At 60.1% G+C, this 22,057-nt stretch overlaps 1 protein-coding gene across 2 annotated transcripts in view; it reads right to left on the minus strand.

Moving 5' to 3' along the window:
- The window catches only part of WWP2 (WW domain containing E3 ubiquitin protein ligase 2), a 30,969-nt gene that overhangs the window by 1,668 nt on the left and 7,244 nt on the right, over nt 1-22,057 (minus strand). Inside the window, exons 5-23 of one of the 2 annotated variants that reach the window (XM_014260536.2) lie at nt 20,669-20,806; nt 19,852-19,948; nt 15,192-15,523; nt 14,529-14,745; nt 10,231-10,320; nt 9,744-9,918; nt 7,135-7,189; nt 5,602-5,683; nt 5,219-5,347; nt 5,004-5,082; nt 4,819-4,890; nt 4,631-4,719; nt 3,462-3,621; nt 2,404-2,537; nt 2,175-2,315; nt 1,548-1,668; nt 1,155-1,259; nt 961-1,057; nt 108-180 (exon numbers count right to left, since the gene is read on the minus strand). In XM_014260536.2, the coding sequence (XP_014116011.2) occupies nt 108-180; nt 961-1,057; nt 1,155-1,259; nt 1,548-1,668; nt 2,175-2,315; nt 2,404-2,537; nt 3,462-3,621; nt 4,631-4,719; nt 4,819-4,890; nt 5,004-5,082; nt 5,219-5,347; nt 5,602-5,683; nt 7,135-7,189; nt 9,744-9,918; nt 10,231-10,320; nt 14,529-14,745; nt 15,192-15,523; nt 19,852-19,948; nt 20,669-20,806 (2,386 nt within the window). The remainder of the gene's footprint in view (nt 1-107; nt 181-960; nt 1,058-1,154; nt 1,260-1,547; nt 1,669-2,174; nt 2,316-2,403; nt 2,538-3,461; nt 3,622-4,630; nt 4,720-4,818; nt 4,891-5,003; nt 5,083-5,218; nt 5,348-5,601; nt 5,684-7,134; nt 7,190-9,743; nt 9,919-10,230; nt 10,321-14,528; nt 14,746-15,191; nt 15,524-19,851; nt 19,949-20,668; nt 20,807-22,057) is intronic. The other variant, XM_014260537.2, reaches the window with a different exon arrangement.

The raw sequence follows: 22,057 nt of genomic DNA on the forward strand, positions 1-22,057 counted from the left end.
GGCTGGGACAGGCCAGGAAGAGCAGTCCCGTGCCACGGGATGGAGAGCCCGGCACAGCCCCGCAGAGCTCCCCGTGTCCCCAGCCAGGCCGAGGGACAGTGACTTACCACGTGTGGCTCCGTGGCAGCCACGTCTCTTTGCCAACTTTATCGATGCAGAACTTCTGGGGCCCGTTGCTGCCTGTTAACGAGGAGCACAGCAAAGCTCTTAACACCATCAGGAGCTGGAAAAGAAACCCCTCCCACACACACTGAGATCCACTGCCATGGCCCTACGGTCCCAAGCTCACACAGGGCACAAATCCACGGCAGCAATCCCTGCCTGTTTGCAGAGAAGATGTTCAAAAAACAAAGGAGAAAGAAAGTAGCAGATTGAGAGCACAGAGGGGCAAGAGCACCATCTCTGAGCACAACGGTTCCATAGCAAGGGCTAAAACTTAGTGATCTGCAAACCCTCGGGACTGTGCCAGTCCATCCAAGAGTTTTAAAGGACCTGGCACAGGAAGTCTGAGTCACTGAGGTAGCTTTTTAACATATTGGGAACCTTGGAGAGGTTCCAGGGGGTGGAAAAAGCTAATGTGCCAGCAAGAACAACTGAATGGGTTAAGTGAGCTGGTTGGCTTGACATGAATGCCAGGGAAGTCAGGGAAAGGCTGGTATAGGCCCCAAAAAGCAGTACATTAAAGGATGAGTGGAACTACACTGTGGTTTTCTCAAAAAGAAGCTTTGTCGCACAAAAATCAAAATTGAATCAGAAATCCAATCTCATTCAGATTGAGATCACAAACCAGCCCAACAAAGTTAACCGTGGCGGGATGGTCATGGCCAAAGAACGTGTCTGGAAATGGCACAACACCAGATGGGATCACTGTGCTCAGACCTCACAGCTGCTTTCCTACTCGTGTGCTCTGTGTGGGGACAGGGACAGGAAGGTGCCACCCCCTGGCCCCCCAGGACACACCGATGAGCTCAGCAAAGCCCCCGACGGGCAGGCGGCACGTCCCCGTCACGAACTGCAGCAGCCGGATCCTCTTCTCATTGTCCATCTCCTTAACCACCTGCAGCAGGAACGCAGCAGCTGAGTGGGATCCTGGCCCCATCCTGCAGGATGGCTCCTGCCAGGGCACCCCACGCCCTCAGCTGGCTCACACTGACCTGCCAGAACCACTGGATCTGTTTGCTGTTCTTGGTGTAGTGCCTGTAGATGGTATTTTTCTGCCAGTCGTTCATGTCGATCTCCTGCATCCCGCACAGCATCAGCTGGGGACAGGGGACACTCAGCAGGGGACAGACAGGGCCCTGTGCCCACACTCTGAGCACCAACCCCTCTGGTGCCAGCCTTCACCTGGCCCAGGCACCAGCACTGAGGTGTCTGGGACGAATTCCTCCCATCCAACAGGACGTTCTCTTGCCAATGAACCCAACGAGCCCCCCCAGACCCAACACCCGAGGCCGTACCCTCGTCAGCAGAGCTGATGGGCACAGAGCATGAGCAGGGTCACCATGTGCCACTTTCCACCCACATCCCCACCCCAGCTGCTAGCTCACCTCCAGCTCCTTCTCGTCGAAGTAGCGCAGCCACTCAAGTGGCACCACCTCGTTGAAGCCATCCAGGAACGCCTTGGTCTGCTCCTCCACGCCCCGTGTGAACCTCCAGTCTGTCAGCAGCCTGGGGAGGCACACGGGTCAGCACAGAGCCAGCACCGCTGGCCTGGCTCAGGGAAACCCCAGGATCCCTCCCACCAGCAGGGAGGGCCACAGGAGTGTGGGGAATGGGAGAGGGGCTCCCTTTAACTCGCACTGGTGGGTTTCTGTCTCTGCTCCCAAAGCCATGAGCAGCATTCAGTCCCGACAGCGGCCTTAGGAACTCCAGGGGTGCAAACCACATCCCCTGGCTGGAGCTGAGCTGGCCCTGGCAGCCCCCAGGCAGGCAGGGGGAACAGCCATGGGACGGGAGCGCAGCCTCAGCCTCTCTCCCCTCTCCTTTTTCCTGAAAGTACTGGCAAGTGCCCAGCCCGCAGCAATCCAGACCGCAGCAGAGCTCAGCCGACCGCGCCAGCCCGGGCCTGTCACAGGCCACGTAGCCAGGGAAGCGGCCACGTCCCAAGCCCCTGGTCCCACCCCTGCAGCCGCTGGGGGCGGGTGCCTGACAGGACCCTTGGGACAGCCACTCACATGATGTACTCCTCCTTGTTCTCCTCCGTCACACGGATGCTCTCACCACCCTCCTTCAGCTCGTGGGTGGTCACCTTGCCCAGGATCTCCATGTCCTGGATGAAGTACAGCTCCAGGCCGCACTCCTCCAGGCTGTTCTCCCTGCGGGGGACACCGGGATGTGAGTCCTGATGGAGGCAGCCAGCAGCAGTGAGGGGCTGTGGGGAGAGCTCTGCAGCAGGGCACTCACTTGGTCCAGACGATGGAGTTGTAGAACTCGGGGTCGATGGACTCCAGGTCCTTCAGCGTCGGGCGCTTGTTCAGCATCCGTTTGTAGAAGGGCAGCGTGAAGCCGGTATCGATGAACTTCCCGTGGTACAGAGCCTGTGGCAGGGAGGGGACACCAGGTCACGGGGGACCCTGGGACACAGCCCTGGGGCAAGACAATGCTCCACCCTGGGGCAGAAGGGAGTCATTTGGGGGTTCCTGAGCTGTGGCACTTGCTCCTGGCCGGCACACATGGAGGGGAAGGGTGGCCTGCCCCAACAGCGCTTCCCGGGCCAGGTGGGCTGCAGCCCCTCTCCCTCCCCACCACAAATTCCACTGCATCTCCCTCTCCCCTCACAGCTCTATTAAGAGCACTTGTTTAAACAGAGCTGTGCTGTGGCTTCCCTGAATCCCTGGCTTCCAGGAGCCCCGAGGCAAAGGCAGCCAAAAATAATGCAGACGCTTGTCTAGAACGGCCCAGCGGTGAGTAATAGTCTGGGGTTTTATTGGTATCCTGCGAGGCGGGGCAGGGCAGGGCAGGACAGCGGGGCCGGAGCCGCCTCCGCGCACACCCCGTGGGGCTGTGGGCCAGGGACCCTTCCCCAGGCTCAAGGAGCCCCCCTGCCAGCCCGGGGCACGCTGGCCTTGGGCAATCCGTGACAAAACGGGAGGAGCTGCTCTGGAGCTTGGGCAGCTGGAAAATCTCACACTGCTGTGTCTAAAAATAGTCCCTGGAGCTGCAGACCCAACAGCACCTGGGGTGAGAGCCAAAGACCTGGAGCCATCCCCTCCCCGCCACAACTCCTGGGAAACCAGCTCTCCTCTGGCCCCGCAGCCATTCCGTGGGTTTAAAACACATCACCCCACAGCATGCCCTTGAAGGCTCATCTCCCACGGACCCACACGTGGGCAAGAAGGGGCTCAGGGAGGGCAGCAGTGCCGAGCCCAGCGCAGGCACACACGAGGAGCTGCCCCTTGCCCTGCTGAGCAGCCTGTCCCCTGCCACAGGGGACACAAATGCTGCCATGCCCTGGCTCTCACCATGGCGATGAAGCGGCCGATGAAGCGGAAGTAGGTGAGGTGGTCGGGGTTGATGGAGGAGGCGGGGTTGATCTGCAGGCAGTAGTTGTTCTTGCCCGCGTACTCGAAGAGGCAGTACATGGGGTTGAGCACCTCGTGGGACAGGAGGAAGAACCACTCCCTGGCATGAGACAAGGGGAGCGCGGTGACAAGCAGCTCGGGGGGGACAGTGCGTGTCCCACCTCCTCAGGGTGCCAGGCAGGTGTAGGGCACTGCTGTGACCGGGCCAGGGTGTTTCCCCTCCCCGGGGTGCTGTGTGGGGTTTGTGAAGCGTTTCTGGAGACGCCAGCTTGCTGCAGGCCCCGCTCAGAGCATCGGGAACCTCGGCACGTGCCACGTGCAGTCCCAGCTGGGCTGCCCCACACATACACAGCCCCCGAGCGCACCCGGTCCCTCCGCACACGCTGCCCCGGGAGCCCCACGCCAAGCTCTGGACAGCACCATCCTGGCTTTGCTCCCCTGGCCGTGCAGGCAGGAATCCTCAGACGTGGAGGCAGCCCCGGCATCCCGTCCGTGGTTCTACCCTGTGGTAGAACAGCATGACGTAACCTACCATAGGGTAAAACCACTGGCAGGACACGGAGAGAGCTGGAGCAGGAGCAGGAGCCGGGCTAGCAGCCCCACGAAGGGCAGCAGGCGAGTGGGGGGGGGCAGCGGGCAGGGACACGCTAACCCAGCTCCATGGAAAATGTCCCAGGTGAGACAGAGGGGGCTCACAGGGACACAGGACCCCCTCCAGCCAAGCCACAGCCCATGCCCTGTAGTAACATCATCCCTGGGCAGCAGCAGAGCTGCAGCAACCACATCACAGCCTGTCTGCCCTGGCACACACTGTCTGGGAACACCAGGGCCTGTTTGCTCAGGGACACAAGGCCACTCAGCCCATGAGTCCCACAGCTGGGGGCAGCAGGGGGGCTCCAGCTGGGTCCCCTGTGCTCTCACCACCAGGGCCAGGCTGGTGCAATGCTTTCAGGGTGCTCCACTGCTCCTAAAACCCACTTTCCCATCGGAATGCCCCTGGACTCTGCTCAAGGGCTGGGAGCCCCAAGTGCAGCTGTCCTATGCCTGCACTGCCCACAGGACACGGCACAGGCAGGGCATGGCCCTGGGGCCCGGCGTGCCACGCTTACCTGGCGATGCCACCGTAGTCCAGGCCCTCCTCCCCTCGCATGATGATGTACAGCCGGCGCCGCAGGTCGTACGGCTTCATGTTCATGATCTGGGGATGAGCAGGCCAGTGTCACCCCCCCAGGGCCAGCTCCACTCCTGAGGGCCAGCTCCACTTCTGCCTGGCTCCACAGCCCCAGCACCCCCTTACCTGCTGGAAGGAGTCCTCGAAGAGCGTCTGCCGAGACACACTGATCTTCACGTGGCTGGGCAGCGCGTTTGACTGCAGGCAGGGCAAAGGCATGGGGCTGTGTGAGGCTGGCACGGCTCTCCTCACCCACACCTACCCACAGTGCTCAGGACACCCACACAGCTGCCCACAGCCGCTCTACTCACGTGGCAGAGGAAGCGGAATTGGTGGTACTTCCAACGAAAGCTCCGGTCGTACGCGCCCGGAGAGCCGCCGTGCTTGCTCCTGCCAAAGCAGCAGGGCCTCGGTCACACACCCTGCCCCCAGCAGCCCCCGTCACCAGCCAGGTGGGATAAGGGTCACTGGGGTGCAGCTCTCCTCTGTCAGAGGAGAGCCCCCAGCCCCGCTGCTCGGGGCTTACCCAGACTCGAAGCCCGGGCGCGGGTCCTTGAAGGTGGTGGTGCGGGTGTTGTGGTCCACAAAGTACCGCACGCTCTCGTTTGTGTACTTCATCTCCCAGCCCGGCGGCAGCGGCGGCTCCTGGATCATCCTGCTGGCAAGAAATGGCTCAGCAGACATTTCCCCCCTCAACTACAGCTCTGTGCCAGGCAACAGGAAGGATCCATGGCATGGGACTGGTGAGCGACAGTCCACACCCCAGGAGAGGAGTCCTGCCTGGGCAGCACTCCGGCCACGGCACTGTCAGAGCTTCACTCTCCATCTGTGGGATGCGTGGCCTCAGTGCAGGCCAGGTCCCTGGAGAACTGCACCTTCCCAAACCCTGCTCCCTCCACGGCCGCCTACCCCTGCGTGCGAGGGTCTTCCCACTGCGTGGTCCGGGTGTTGTGGTTCACGTAATACACTCGCCCATTGTCCTGTCTCTTCTCTGGGAGAAAAGGGAGAGGAAGCATTAGCTGGAGTCCTGGGAACAGCCCTCCCCTTTCCAGATCACAGGAAATTTGTCAGCTCCCCCATTCCACCTCCCTGGCTCGTTTGGGAAAGGCAGGATAAACCCCACGTTCCTTCCGTGTGCCCGAGCCTCCTCAGCCTGGCAGTGCCAGTGTGCGGGAGGTGCCAGGGCAGAGGCCAGCGCTGCCACTGCGCTGCCAGGCTGGCACAGGGGCTGTGCTCAGCCACACAGCCTCGTGCACACACACAGCCCCTCCTGGGACACGCAGCAGCAGCCCTCCACATGGATCCACAGGCGCTTTCGCAAACTCCCCGCATGGCCTTGCTCCAGTGCACACGTGTGTGAACACACACCCGCTCCCTGGGCTGCACACAGGCACAAAACAGCTCCAGCACACACCCCAGCCAGCCCTGCACACACCCCCTGCCTCCACACACCTCCTCCTCCTCCTCCATGTGCAGCGCCACTCCCACACGCTCAGCCCCGCACCACCACCACGCAGGCAGGGACACCTTGTCACCTCCCTGTCACCCTTCTGGCCAGTGCCAGCCCCTCACTCCAATCCCTCCTGGACTGTGGGCAGCAGCCCCCAAATGATGGCCAGGACTGCATCCATCCCAAGGATCCCATCCATCCTGGGTTCTCCCACGCCAGGCTGCTCGGGCCCATGCAGAGCTGTGCCTGCCCAGCTGGGCATGGGTCCCTTCTCCTTGCTGATGGGAGGGGGGACACCCAGCAAGGGCTCCACCACCGCCCCCCATCATGACACTGCCCCTGCAGACTGCCTGAGCAGCCTTGGCCCCTCTGTCCTGCTCCAAGCTCACACAATTTTAACCCTTCTCCTGCTCTCTCTGGCACAGCACAGCCCAGCTGCACCCACAAGCATGCCAGCCTGCCCTCTCCAGGGATGCCCTCACCGTGGAGGGGGTCTCTCTCAACTGGGGGTGGCACAGGGACCTTTCAAAATGTCCTGGCACACAATGGGCCATGTGGGGACGAGCAGCTCTGCTCCTGCCAGCTCCCAGCCCTGCTCCAGACCCGGGCAGAGCATCCCGGGAGGCAGCACGGCAGCAGGACAGATCCCTGCTCGCCAGAGAAGCGGTCCAGGGACAAGCAAGGACTTCAATCCCCAAGCTTGGGATCTTCCCCAATTCAAAGAACAATCACAACCAATTTGGCATTCAGCAGCTGAGAGAGGCTGGGAACTCCTCCAAGAAAAGGGGAAAAAAGGCTGAATTTCACATAAGAGATTGTGCTAGTCACAGGCAGACACAGCCCCACGTGCAGCTGAGCACAGGGAGCTCCATGACCACCCTTCACCCTTCCCAGAAATGGCAGGGAGGGGATGGGATGGGCAGCTCCTGCCGCGGGTGACAGGAGTGTCCCCTGGGGCCATGCAGGGCCAGGTGAGGCAGTGCAGTACTTACCCCAGCCGGGAGGAAGGGGCCCCAGAGGATCATTGTCAGACGGGGCTCCGGAGGACTAGAGACAACAGAGAGAGCAAAAACACGGAATAAACCCCAGAGCCGGGATGGCTGGGAGGAGCAGAACATAGAGGTGAGCCGGCCAGCCCCGCTTCCACTCGCCTCTCCTTGGCCCACACCTCCCAGGGAACTAAAAAAACCAAAACCCTGCACACTCAAAGGGGGTTAAAAAAAGAAAAAAAAAAAGAAAAAAAAAAAGAAAATTAAAAAAAAAAAAAAAAAAAGAAAAAAAAAGGAAAAAACCAAAAAAGCTCAGAAGCTCAGCCTAAGCAGGGGCTGGGGCAGCCAAGGGGCAGCGGGGCAGGGGCTGTGCCGGCCCAGGGCAGCAGAACGGCCCGGAGGGCTCCGGACGTGCACGGCTGCTCGGCTGCGCCGCCGTCCCCTCCACATACACCTCCAGCCTCCTCCAAGAACCACACACAAGAGGGGAAAAAATATCGCAGGCCTTTCCAATGAAATCATTCCCACAAGCGCTGTCCACGCCCCGCGCTTCCTGGCGGGATGGCGGCCCCCTCCTCCGCGGGCAGGCCGGCTGCGGGATGCGCTGCACTGAGCCCGCATTCAGCCCGCCCCGCACAAAGCCCCTTTCTCCCGAGCCAGCCCCGGGCACCCTGTCCTGCCCCGCTGGGCTCCCTGGGGATGGAGGGTCCCCGGCCTCCAGCGCAGGAGGGGGCCTGGAAGTGCTTCTAATGGTTAAATAAGAATTGTTACCCAAAAGGTAAAAAAACCCATCTGCTGGAGGAGGGCTGTGTTCCAGCTTCCCGCACTGGGATGGATCTCAGTCGGTGTGGGCCCAGGGAATGCCACCCGCAGCCAGACCCTGCCCTCCTGCCTGGAACCAGGGGCAGCCCGGCCCTCGGGGTGCCAGGGCCCCCCACTCCCAGAACAGCACCAAAACCTGGGTACAGCTCATGGCAGCCCAGCACCCCAAGGATGGCCTGGCACAGCCCGTGCCCCGTGTGCCAGGAGGCCTTGGGGCAGTGTCCACTCCCTCCCCCCCGGGACAGGCTGCCCACGCACGCAGCGAGTCGTGTCCAGGGGGACCTCACTGGTACCCCAAAAGTGCCAATTAAAGCTACCAGGGCAGAGCACCAGACAGCTCCTGCAGCTCCCCACAGTCCCCGTGAACAATCTGGCCCCTGTGCCAGAGACCCTTGCTGGAAAGGATGCAGCACTGGGGCATCTGCTGGAGAGCGGTCCCTGGCTTCACCCAAGCCCCCCAGACTGTGCCTTTCCCAGGCTCTGCCCCACTGCTCATCACCCCCCTGCCGTCCCCTCCAGCAAGGAGGGCAGAGGGATGCTGGAGGCAGGGGCAAGTCAAGCAGAAAGCCCCCGTGGGGCAGGAGGCAGAGCAGGAGCCATCACTGCTGGCAGCAGAGCTCGAAACAAAAAGTGCAATCGTTTCATCAGGCTAAATTTGGAGCCCGAGTCCCTCCCTCGGCAGAGTGCGGCCAGGGCGAGTTGCACGGCGCTGGAGCAGCTCCAAGGCTGGCGCTGGCAGGGAGCGAGGGACGGGCCCAGAGCCCCTCCCGGGGGAGCCCCTCCACTGGGCTCTGGAAGGGTTGGAGAGACACCCAGGGAGGGACAGGCAGGGGAGGAGAGGGGCTGAGCTGTTCCCGCAGCCCCACGAGCACACACGGAATGGACTTTGCACTACAGCCCTTCCCAGAGAGCAGCTGAGCTCCTCGATGGAGCCCTGAGCTCACTCCAGTCCCAGCTGGGACTCCTGGCTTTCTCTGGGGAGATAGAAGTCAATGAAAAGTTGGTCCCTGTATGCTGCCCACCTTCCCTCCACACGTGTTCACCTGTCTCTGGCACGAGTGCAGTTTCAGCACTGCTCTCCAGGAGCAGAACTGCTCCAGCCTGGCCCTGGCCTTGTCCCAGGCACTGCTCTCCCTGCAGCCCACGGCCACCAGCACTGCTCAGGTCAGCTGAGTCCCCCACAGCTGGGTCCAGATCCATGGCAAAGGTGTGGACAGGACAGGTGTGGCCCCTGCCCAGGAAAAGAATGGTCGAGACCATTCCCTGAGCAAGGAAACGCAAATACTCGGCCCAAACCAGGAACGAGGGGAAGCAGCAGAGGAAGCAGGAAGATGCTGGCCAAGTCCAGCTCATTCCCTGCACTCTCTGGTCCCTGCAGCCCTCTCCACTTGTACCCCAGCTGCTCCTGCTGCACACACCACAGCTCCCTCAGCTCCAACAGCAGGTTCTGCAGCCCCACAGGTCAGCAGCAAGGCTTGTCTGATGGGAGCCACAGGAGAATGTGTGGCTGGCCACATTGGCACTGGAGAAACTGTGGGGACAGGCTGCTGAGGACACCTCCCACCACCCTTCAGGGCCATGCAAGCTGGTTTATAAAAAGCGAGTCACTCCCCCAAGGCCTCTGCAGGCAGCTGAGGAGTTTGTGAGCTCCCAGCCAGGCACTGCTCTGAGCTCACACAGACCCCACCCAGCCCAGCAAGCACCTTCCCATGCTCCATGGCTCCTGGGCAGCCCTGGGAGAACAGCTGGAGAGCCAGGTGAGACCTGGGTATGGCCACACCTGCACTCACCTGGTACAGGAAGCGCTGGCTGAACTGCTGCATGGCCCCTTGCAGCTGGTTGCGCTGCGACTGCCACTGCTCGTAGTTCCTGACGTACTCGGCCGTGGGGCGCTGCCACGTGGTGGTCCGGGTGTTGTGGTCCACGTAATAATACCTGCCCCGAGGATCCACGCGTTTCTCCCACCTGGAAGCACCCAAGGAAGTTGTCACTGTGGGTCTCACGCCGCTTGGCGGGTCCTGCTGACTGACACCCTCCAACCCTCCGTGCCCAGCTCGGCATAACCACTGCTTTCACACCTGAAGGGGCTCTTTTGGACAAGGACCCACCAGAAGGAAATACAAAGAATGGATAACTCTTCAAGTAGCTCCTGCAAGGACACACGAAGCCTGACAGGGTGCTGGGACACCGGTGGAGCTCCCACCAGGATGCCATGAACATCCCTCCAGGACAGCTGACCTCTGACTGAGTCAAGGCCTGAGCTCCCGAGCCCCTTACCCTGGAGGAAGGGGTCTCTCCCACGTCGTGGTTTTGTTGTTGTGGTCTACATAGTAGACTCTACCGTTGGGCAGCTCCCGCTGCTCCCACCTGCAAGAAAAATAGAATCATGAGGCAGGTGATATGTGCTGGACCAAGAACATCCAGAGGGCTGCCCCTGTGGGGTCAGGGAGCCCAGCCCCTCACATCCTCGGCACTCCAACCTTTATTTGACAGGCCTGTGTGGCAGCTACTGGGCCTCCCAGATGGAGACTCTGGGAGAGGGGCTGCAGCACTCTGCTTCATCAACAGGCATAACTGGAGCACAAATTCCTAACTTCCCCCAGAAAGGTCAGCACAGGTCCCCCAGAAAGGATTTCACACAGGGTAAGTTTTATGCCCTGTGTTTCTGATGTTTTGGTTTGGTTTCTCTTAATACATCTTCAAAGGGGAGCATTTGAGCTGAGGCTGGGGCTGGGTTCTCTCCCTGGCAGCCCTGGGCTTGCTGCTGACAGCTGAGGCTCAAACACACGTGTGGCCACGGCGCTCGGGCTGGGGTGGCCCTGAGGACAGGTGACAGCGAGCCTGGTGTTACAGGGCCACGCTGCAACCGTTCTTTGTATGAATTCATTCATAAATTTACCATGGCAAAGGTAAATGCTCTGTGGAGCCCGTGCTTTCTTGTCAGCTTTTATCCTGCAGCAGAGGAGGCGAGCCAGCAGCTGCTGACAGATAAAGTGTTCTCCTGCCACACTTCTGCTCCCACAGGCCTCTCTCCCCATTCAATCATCTGTCTCAATTAATCACCACAAAAAGCCCTCGGAAATTAATACACCAGCTTCTGTGTGACAGCAAGGGAGCCAGCCCAGCTGGCAGGGAGGGAGCAGGCAGCCCTGGGGATGGAGCTGCTCCGAGTGCTGCTGCCCCACGGCCTGGGCTCATCCCAGCTCTGCCCCACGGCTCCAAGGACAGCAATGCCATCACTGACCTCACCACAGCCACACACCTGCAGTGACACAGCTCAGCTGCACTGCAGCCTCTGCGGAGCCAATGCAGCACCTGCACACACTGCTTCCAGTCAGCAGCACTGGACCTTGGAACAGGTCAGAGACAGGGAGGGTATCCCTGAGGGCACCTGCTGTGCCCCTACACTGTAAGAGTGATGAATGCCAAGCCTCACACTGCCCGGTTTCCTGCTCACAAACCATGAACTTGGTGCTTCATGAGCATAAAAACACTAGGACAGGCAAAACAAGAGTGAAATCTCTAAAGAGAAAATCAGCACAGCTGGGGTGTCCTAAGACATGAGCAGGTCTACCCCATGAGACAGATGGCAGAAGGTGCCCAGGCACATTTAGGACAGTGGAATTGCCCTGGACAGCTCCTCCAGTCTCATTAACAACAGATTCTCTGATCCATATGGCTCTGAGAACTTGGAAGGTACCATTTCTGTGGCTATAGAGACCAGAATTCCCGTTATGAGAATTCCGTCAGGTTTCTGGATCCCTCTGAGTGCACTGATGACTGCAAAGAGCCATGTGGGACTGAGGAGAGCTGCTGATGGTGGCAGCCACTGCTTGATGCTCCGTGTCCCCACCTCACTGCCTGTAAAAACACTGATGAGCTCACAAACTCCTCACCAGCAGCTCCTGGGTGATGTGAGGAGTCAATCTGCCGAGGGCTGGCTCACCCTATGAGTCACCGCTGGTGGTGATCAGCTGTGGATACTGCTGCCACACGGAGATGGGGAGATCTCACGGAGATGGGGACACTGGGGACAACCCATCCTCGCTCAGACCACCTTGCCCAGCTCCACACAGCCCCCAGCAGGGGACAGCCACGGTTTTGGGAGAGCTGGATGGTGGGAGCTCTCCCCACAAGCACCACACTGGCACCATAAAGCACCCAACATGCCAGTCCCAGCCAGCTCTCCTCCAGATGCCCACAGGCTCACGATACCCATGGATGCAGGGAGCCACAGGCACTGGGAAGTGGCAGAGCTGAGGCAACCCTGCAGTCCAAACAAAACGCCCTCCTTACGTAAGGAACCACAGCCCCGTGGGCTCTGCCAGGCAGCATAAAGCACCTCTTTGTGTGGGCAAGGCAGCGCACACCCCCCACTCCGGCTGCCTGTCCCCACACGGGATCATCCCTGATAGGATCCAGATGTAGGAGCCAGCAGCCCCCTCCCCTCCCTTCACTGTCACTCCTCTCAGAAACCCCAGCAGGAGAGCTGAGACCCCCGAGGCCTGGGGCACTGCGGCCGCAGCTTCGGCACCACACGCGCTCCAGCTCGGCTGGGGAACACTGCCCAGAGGATGTGAAGGAGGTTTTGGGCACTGTCAGGGCTGGAATTACTCAGAACTCCTTCCAGCCCTCTCCAACCCCTAGGACAGACTCCCAGTTGTGTGAGGGATGCCTTTGAGCCGCCACACCTGGTGCAGATGTTGAGACAGGAAGATCTGAGCACAGCAAATGGCTCGGGATCCCCACATGAACCCAACCATCTGTCAGAGCCCAGAATGAGCAGGGAGGCTGGGGCCACCCTTCAGAGGCTGAAGTGAGTGCTCCCCACGCTCCCCAGGAAGGAAGGAGACACTCAGAGAATGGGGCAGGGCTTGGGAGGGACGTGCCTGGCAGCTCTGGAGTGGCAGAGCAGGAGCCATGCCCTTGGGCCCTGCAGTGCTCCCACAGCCATCCCAGCAAGGGGCCATCCTGCATCCCCATCTCCCAAGCTGGGCCCCAAACCACCAGGCAAAATAATTCCGTGGTGAGGTGAGCCCGCCAAAAACAGCCTCCCTGGATCAGGGCTCAAGAGAACTGCAGCAGCTCATTTACACCACCCCAGGGACACAGCCTTGTGCAACCCCAGTTCAGCAAGCCCCCATTAGCCCAGGACCTGCTCTGGCAGCTCTCTGGAAGGGCTCCCGCTGTGGAGAGCTCAATGGATTCAACTCTGCTCTCCTTCCCTGGGAAACCCTTGATCTCTGGTCTCCCCCTGCCCAGGCCAGCACAGCTCAATGCTGCCCTTCTTCCCCTTACAGATCCCACTGCCAGCACAGAAGCTGCTAATCAAAGGTGTCTCCAGAGATCCAGATTCCAGCAGCTCAGCCTGGAGAATGCCTCACTACCCCTTCAGTGTTCCTCTCCATCCATCTCCCAAAGCACAACAGCTTTATCCTCCTCCCCGCTCTGACACACCTGATTCTCTGGGGTGTGAGCTCCACAGGGAAATGGGCAAGGAGGACATGGCCACCTTTCCACCTGGCTGGGCCAGGAAAACCCAGCCTGGTGTGTCTTAGAAAGCAGTGCCTGCAGCCTCCCGAGCCTCCAGAATCCTGAGGTATCTGCAGGCTTCCCCGCCCCAGCAAAGAAACAACAGCCTGTTTCCAACCCCAGGTGGGGAAAAGGAGACCTTCAGTCTACCTGGTAGAAGCAGAAAGGGGCACAAGCTCTGGCTGGAATAAAGGCCTTTTTGAGAGCAGTGGACTTTTCCAGCTGCCTGGAAACAGGAAGTGCCCAGGCCAGGAGAACAGAAACCCTCACACACCCGCATAAAGGCACAGTGAGCCGTTAACCCTAATTACCTGTGACTGACACGCGAGCGGGGCCCTGACCTTCCAGGCATCGCCTCAGCCAAAGCAAAATAAACAGCTCCCTTCATCCCAAACACAGGCCATTTCACCCCCACCCAGAACTCCAGGGGTCTGACACAAGGGGAGAATGGTGCAGCTGCAGCACAGTGGGGGCTGAGCCCAGACCCCAACTGCTGCCCCCCACCCCGAGCCAGCAGCTCCCATTCCCCTCCAGCCCCTTCCCGACATCCCCTGGAGGAGAAGGAGGATGAGCAGCATCCACATTGCGGGAGTGAGCACCACTACTCGAGGGTCCTGTCCCCAGCAGTGGCCAATGCCTCTGTGGTGTCCCCCGGAGCGTGTCCATGCCCTCCTGCTCAGTGGGAGCTCCCTGACAATCCACGCTCAGTCTCCTGGGCGTTTTCCTCTGACTGATCCCTTGAGCACCCCCGTGAGATGCTGAGATGCTGCCTGGCACAGAGATGCCATCCAGCGGGTACAGGCCAGGCCCCAGCCCCGAGCATCCTGGGCAGACAGGCAGGACAAGGAGCACCAGCTGTGCCAGGCAAAGGGCACAGGATCCCTGGCACCTGCCCCAGGCCCTCCCTGTTCCACTGAGCACCAGCATCTCCACCAGCTCCCGGGGCAGCACCTTCCCTCCCTCAAACAGCCTCTTGTCCCAGCACACAGCAGGGCCCCAGTTGGTTCCTGTCCCCCTCCCCGAGGGCCACAGGCAGAGCTTACCCGGGGGGCAGAGCATCCAGGGCAAGCAGGGCTGCCCGGGCTGGGGGAACAGTGGGGGCTGAGGCCGCCTCCTCTGCCTCTCTGGAGCTGCTCAGGGCAGGAAGGGCAGGAGCAGTGGAGCCATCGGCCGTGCCGGATGCCGCCGGGGTCGGAACGCTGGCACCTGCTGCTGGCCTGTCCTCATCCATGTCCACGGCACCCACGGAGTCCCCGTTCACTGGAAGGGCAGACAGCAGCAGTCAGCACCAGGGAGAGGGCCCAAGGCCAGATGATCTTCCCAGGAAGCAGAGCACATGGTGGGTGACAACCCAAGCACAGCAATCTCAGTGCTCCCAGCCTGCAGCAAAGGCAGCACCTGCTTCACCCAGACCCCTCTGGGAACCACTGCCACCGCCTCCATCCCGAGACAGAAGCAGAAAGTACTCTGCATTTGTGCCCAGGGTCTCTGAGATCACAGAAATCATTCCTGACAGGCAGCACAGATCCTCCCAGTGCACTCTGCAGAGCTGCCTGGCTTATCAGAAGGAAAATCAATAAAAACCCATCAATCCATAGGGACAAAATTCCTGGGTGCTACAAGATGCATTATCTCAGCAGAGATTCATTTTCTCCACAGAAAACAGCCCTGAGCTCTGCCCCCACCTCCCACGAGCGCTGGGTCACCTGTGCCATTGGCCACGCCGTTGGCCATGCTGGTGGCCACACCATTGGCCATGCTGGTGGCTGTGCCATTGGCCATGCTGGCGGCCGTGCCGTTGGCCGTGCCATTGGCCATGCTGGTGGCCGTGCCGTTGGCTGTGCCATTGGCCATGCTGGTGGCCGTGCCGTTGGCTGTGCCATTGGCCATGCTGGTGGCCGTGCCGTTGGCCGTGCTGGTGGCTGTGCTGGTGTGCTGTGAGCTCTTGGCCTGCTGCCGGTGCCGGCTCCTGGCACTGGGACTTTGCTCTCCACTCCCCGTGTTTCCCCGGGCTGCTCCGGCCGCATGTCGGTGCGTCCTGCGAGGGAAGGGAACGCAGCAGGTGAGAAACATCACATGGGAAACGCCACTGCTGTCTTCCACCCTGGTCCTCTGCTGCTTCTGCACAGCACAGCCACCGGTGTCCCTGGGAAGGGCCAGGATACGGTTCCGTGCCTCTGCTCAGGGCAGTGCCTGGAGCTTCGTGCTGCCTGCTCAGACCTGCCCACAGTGCTGGCACACACCTGCTGGTGGCAGAGACCCACAGAGCAGTCACCTGGGTGACACCACCTTGCTTTGTTGACAGGTGGTCACTCTACGTGCCAAGGAATGGCCCTGGATGCTGGCAGACAGACACCTGCTCACCACAGTGGATCCCAGCTTGCTCTGTCCATCCCTGCAGATCCCAGGAGATCCCACACCAGCCCTGGGTCCTGCACCACAGTGGGGACCCTCAGCAGTGCCTCGTGCCTGGCTCCAAGCCTAGCACAGAGGCAGGTGAGGAAGGTGCTCCCAGGACAGCAGTGGCCTCCAGAAAAGGAGGGAACAAGCAGTCAGAAAAGATGGGAGCTGAATCACAGCACAAGTTGTGACCAGCCCAGGTGTAGCTGCTCCATCTCCTGGGGATCACTGCCACCCTGGAGCTCACCTGCCACTGTTCTCCATGGCCAGGGCAGCCCAGTGTTCCCTGGCAGAGCACCTGCAGCTCCCCCAAGCAAACTCACTCCCTTGGAACATCCAGGGCCCCAAAGGCAGCACAAAAGCATTCCTGAAAAAGCTGGGTTTCACCTTAAGAATTCATTCCTGTGAGCGAGGAGGGGGACAGGGCAGGAGGGGAGATGCTGCCATCCCAGATCTGGGAGGCCTGGGGAGCAGAGGCAGAGTCCAGACACCTCCAGCCAGGTTGGCAACCCAGACAGCAACCACAGATGGTAGAGACTGCAGGGAAAAGTACATCAGTTTCTCCCAGCCAAAATCTACCTTAAAAGGGCAAAACCCACAAACTGTCCCCAAAGTCTCAGGGCTGGCACTGGGAGGGGACAGCAGCTTGGCAGCAACAGGGCACAGATCAGTCATGCCACTCTCAGCAGCTCTAGCAACTGGAACCCTCCCACTTGCTCCAAAGCTGCTCTCCTTGGGGAGTGGCTCATGGCACGACTGGGATCGGGAGGAGACATGGGAAAGCAGGAGATGGTTGTTGAAAATAGATTAGATGAGAGCCAGGGGCAGAGCCAGAGCTGCTGTGATCACTTGAGTGAGTCACAGACCCCTAGGAGGGCAGCCCCAGCCAGGGGCTCCTCGAGGGGCTCCTCAGAGAGTGAACTTGGCTGGCCCCCAGACACGACTCCGGGCTGGGGTTTGCTTTGGCCACCAGCACCCAGGAACACGGAGCATCTGTGGGTAGAGAAGGGGCTCCTCCTCCCCCAAGAGGAGGTGAAGGGAGCCCCTCACTGCCGTGGCTCAGCAGGGCACACTGGTACCACCCACCTCCCAAAAGCTGGCTGAGACCTCTCCCCACAGATCCCCCATGGTGAGGCTGGAGGCAGCCCCGGAGCCCTGGCCAGAGGAGAGCAGGCAGGTGGCACAAGCCTGTCCCACTGGGAGCAACCTCTCTGGCATGGGATGGGTCTGGTCCCTGCCCTCCTCAGCACGGATGAGCTCAGAACTGCCCAGGGAGTTTTTAGAATCCAAAACAGGATGTTTCCAGGCTGCCAGGCGGCGGCACAGGGTTACCAGCCTGAATTAGCCAGCCCGCCGCCCAGCCCTCCTACGAGTGCTCCCATCTGGGCATTGTCTTTTAATAGACACTGGAAACAAACCCAGCAAGGCCACAGAGCACGGCGGGATGGGAGCGTGCGCTTAAAATAGGAGCAAGGAAAAAACCAGGCAGAGCACGGATGGGAACGACGGGGGGTGGATGGAGCGGGGTGTGAGGATGGCAGCCCCTCTCCCATGCCAGGGGCAAGACCCTGCTGTCCCACATCAACTTGGGGACCTTGGCTGGCTGCCCCACTGCCTCTCCTGGGCTGGGGCAGAGGATGCCAAAGAGTTAAGTGGCATCAGCCAGGTGACATCAGCCTTTCCTCTTCTCCTTCTGCCAAGGCGGAGTCCCCTCGCCATGGTGGCCAACACGGACCCCAGCCAGGAAACCCAGGAACAGCCAGTTCCTGCAGCTGAGATGGCCAGAAGGTCCCTCATGAGATGCAGCAGAGGTGGCAGCATGTCTTGGTCTCACTCAGCACATCAGACTCCAGGCTGTGTCTGAGGAGGAGGAGGGCAGAGCACAGTTCCCGAAACACGGGGCTGAGAAATTCCCCCTGTCCCTGCCAAGGTGGGGGGAGGCAGCCACATCCCCCAGCACCCAAATGAGAGAATCGTGGGATAGTCTGGGTGCAAAGGGACCCGAAAACTCATTCTGTTCCAGCTCCTGCCATGGGCAGGGACACCTTCCACTATGCCAGGGTGCTCCAAGCTCCGTCCAGCCTGACCTTGGACATTTCCAGGGATCCAGGGGCAGCCACAGCTTCTCTGAGCATCCTGTGCCAGGGACTTCACAAACAGGGGTTGTGGCACCCATGGCCCCAGCTCTCAGCCAGAGCTCCCTCTCTCCCTGCACAGAGGGCTGTGGAATTTCACACCCAATCACCAAGATTAGCAGCAAATCCCAAGATGACATTTGTTCAGGAGAAGAAAGAGAAGCCCTGACCAAGCAATTTCCCTTGCAGGGACAGTGTAGAAATAGCTGAGGAGGAAAGAATGCCCCTTTTCTTCCCATCCTGCCGCTGAGCGACTTTGCCAGCATCCATCAGCAAGCCCAAGAAAATAAACACGGCTCTGTGTATAAACACAGCAACCATCAAACAACATTCCCAAGTGCAAGGGACCCACATTCCACTCTGGAGCAGGCAGCTGCCTCCACTGTGGGTACGGAGAGCAGTGCTCTGCCCCATGGAGCAGCAACACATCAAGCTGAGCAGGATGTCCAGAACAACCCCAAATTCAGGTGAGTGCAGAATGGATTGAGAATGACCTCCGAGGTTTCCATGCCAGGGCAGCAAGAGGATTTGGCTGATGGCAGACACACCTGGCAGGTGTCTGAAGGTGCCCTGAACAAGTCCTGGCCAGACTTCACCACACTCAAGGTGACACCTGAAGCAGAAACTCCTCACAGCCGATGGGAAAGCAGCGGGGAATGGGCAAGAAGCAGTGCCCAGGCTCAGCCTCCCAAACCAGAATTTTCTTTGCAGGTTTTCTAGCACCTACTGAGAGCTGCTAAGCGCCCGCCAAGCCCGGCTCAGTCAGGTCACTGAGCACTTCCCACCCCTGGGGAGGTTCTAACACCTGGACAGCAGGAATCAACAGGAGCAGCCACCACAAAAGGGCACATGATCTGTGTTCACAAACTGCTCCTGATTTCCATCCCTCTCCCTCCTCGGGTTGAAGATGAACACACAACATGGAAAGACAAAGTCACTTTTTGAGCCAAAAACACCAACTCTGGTGTGTGCCCTGCAGGTAAAGAAGAAGCAGAAGAGCTCAAGGTGTGGAGCTTGTATTTTAGAGTGCTCCTGAACCTGGGCCACGCAGAACCTCCCACAGACAGGCTGCAGGCACCCTCTCCACAGCCACACTCCTACCCAGAACATCTGTACAGGCTGCTGGGCCACTGCCATGCTCTGAAAATATAAATAGGTGTTAAATTCAACTCCATGTTGACAGTGTGACACGTCTCTCAGTAACCACAGCTCCAAAAGGAGCAGTGCTGAGCCACTCCAGCCCGGCAAGGAGGCAGGGCAGGGCAGGGCACAGAGCCAGGTGCAGGATGGCCTGCTGCCCAAGCATCTCACTTCCTTTGGAAGCAGCTGTTATTTCCCTGCAGCTCTGCTTCTCCTGCTCTCCCTGGACCTTTGTAAGCATCTCCCTGTGGCAATTGCCCAGAGGGGTATTGTGCTTCCCAGTCTGGCCAGGGCTGTGCTTGAGGGAAGAGCTGGAGTTCCTGGGATCCCCATTTGAAGGGACCCCACCCTGCTGGCTTGCCTGGTCACAGCCTGCCCCACCCCCAGACAGACCATTTTCCAGCTGCTAGTGGAGCAACTGTTGGAAACTCTCTGAGCCATCACAGACTTGATATTCCTCGAGACACCAACACTTAGGAGAGGCTCAGGCCAGCCACAGCCCAGCTGTGGAGTCACCCCTCTGCACTCCCAGCTCTGCTGCCCCTCAGCACAGGCCACCCCTGCTCTAGACCGCCCGTGCTGAGTGACAGGGGCTCACTGTGAGATCTGGAGTGGGCTGCACAGCACAAGCACGATCCAGACACTGCCACAGCAACCCCTCCATAATGGGAACATGGCATGGGACCCTCACCTCGCTCTGCTGCCAAAGCAGTTGGTGCTGGGAGGTTGGTGCCGGCCCTCCGTGGCCACAGCTGTGCTGGTGGGGTCCCGTCCAGGCACCTGGGACCCTGCATGGGGGAAGAACAAGGGCTGAAAAAAGGACTGATCCAACCTCCTTCCTTCCCTCCCGCCTTCCAGAAAGGAGCTCCAAAAGCACAGCAGCCCCATCCCTTGCAGGACAGACCCCCAGCACCCAAGCAACCCCCACTTCACACCACACAGCCCGGCGCCCGTAGCACCCCATAGCTCCATGGGGTCACAGGACTCTGCAGAGCTGGCAGTGCCAGGAGAGCACTGCATCCACAGCTCCCTGGTCTCACAGGTTTTGTCTTCCAGCGACAAAGAGAAGGAGCCAAGCAATGCACCAACCCCTGTTTCGTACAAGCTTCGCTCCCCTGGCAGCCCTGAGAGATCAGCCACCAGCCCACGACCCCACGCACGCTCTGCCATGGGCAGCTCTTGTGAGTGCATCAGTAGATACTGACACCATTTCCTCAGCCCTCACAGCCAGCGAGGGAAGGGGCTGATCCGCCTGGAAGGCTGGAGGAGGGCTGGAGAAGGGCTGCTCCTCCCAGGCTGCTGGGGAGGCTGGTGTGAGCCTGTCGATGCTCCCGTTCCGCTCCTGCCGCACACTCGCACCAGCGGGAGCCCACGGGGCCAGGGTCTCACCAGGGGTGGGCTCTGGGACACTGTCCTGGGGTCTCACTGGGGCTGGACTCTGGGACACTGTCCTGGGGTCTCACTGGGGCTGGGCTCTGGGACACTGTCCCAGGGTGCTGGGCACTCACCCTCCGAGCCGGCGCTGCCGTCGGGAACGCTGCCCAGAGCAACAGCCGGCCCGTCCAGGAAAATCGTCAGCTCCCCGCCAGACACAACGCTGCCTTTGTTCTCCGTCTGCAGGTCCAGGGTCAGCTGCCTGTTCTCCACTGCAGCAGACAGGACATGGAGAAAGAGACCCCTGGTCACCACAGGACACCAGCCTGGAGGAGGCTCCACTGCCCCAGCCCCCGTGTCAGCCTCCCGGGCTCCTCCAGGCCGCCCCCCATCCCCACGGTGCCCACTCCCTCGGGGCCACCTGTCCCGGCGAGCACCACCGGTGTCAGCCCCACACCTGCACACACCTACCAGCGCTGCCAGAGGACCCCAGCCAGTCCCACCACCTGTTCCTGAGGAAGATCCTTCTTCAGCAGCCCTCGGGATCCCTTCACCCCTTTACTGGGGCTGCAGGTGCCCCAAGGCCCTGGCTGTGACACCGAGACCCCCATCGCTCACAGATCCAGGAGCTGGGGCTCTAGGGCAGACCCTGGCAGGAAAGCCAAGGGATTTCACAGAATCACCAAGTTGAAGAGACCTTCAAGATCACTGGGTCCAACCCATGCCCTAACACCTCAACTAAACCATGGCACTGAGTGCCATATCCAGTCCTTTTTTAAGCACATCCAGGGATGGTGACTCCACCACCTCTCTGGGCAGACCATTCCAATACTTTATCACTCTTTCCATAAAAAACTTTTTCCTAACATCCAACCTAAATTTCTCTTGGTACAGCTTAAGACTGTGTCCTCTCATTCTGTCAGTTGTTGCCTGGTGATAAAGACCAGCCCCACCTGCCTACAACCACCTTTCAGGGAGTTGTAGAGAGTAATAAGGTCACCTCTGAGTCTCCTTTTCTCCAGGCTAAACAACCCCAGCTCCCTCAGCCGTTCCTCACAGGGCTCATGTTCCAAACCCCTCACCAGCCTCGTTGCCTCCTCTGGAGGGGCTCAAGCATCTCAAGGTCCTTCCTGAACTGAGGGGCTCCTTTAAGATGACTCATGGGGCAAGAGGGGTCCTGCATGATGGTGACCATCCCTCCATCCACATCCACTGAAGGAAACTAGCACAGAGTGCTGTCCCCAGACAGGAACACTGCTGGACTGCGTTCACAGAAGGTTCTGGAGAGGGTGCCACAGGCTGGGAGGCTCCTGGAGACAGCTGCCAGCTCCACTCCCTCCTGTGCGAACCAGTCTGGCTTCATCAGCAGCTTCAGCAAGGTTTTGCTGGTCCCTGGGGGCAACGGGGGCACAACACAGCCCTCAGCACCAACCCCATCGAAGCAATGCCTGCCAGTGCCAGCCAGACTGAAACACCCGGCTCCGTCACAGAAGGCCAGAAAAATTTGGCTGCACCAGCCTGGG

The sequence above is a fragment of the Pseudopodoces humilis genome, chromosome 14, assembly GCF_049639895.1.
Source record: "Pseudopodoces humilis isolate 2021_Gansu_Grassland_sample_001 chromosome 14, ASM4963989v1, whole genome shotgun sequence".
Lineage (NCBI taxonomy): Eukaryota > Metazoa > Chordata > Aves > Passeriformes > Paridae > Pseudopodoces > Pseudopodoces humilis.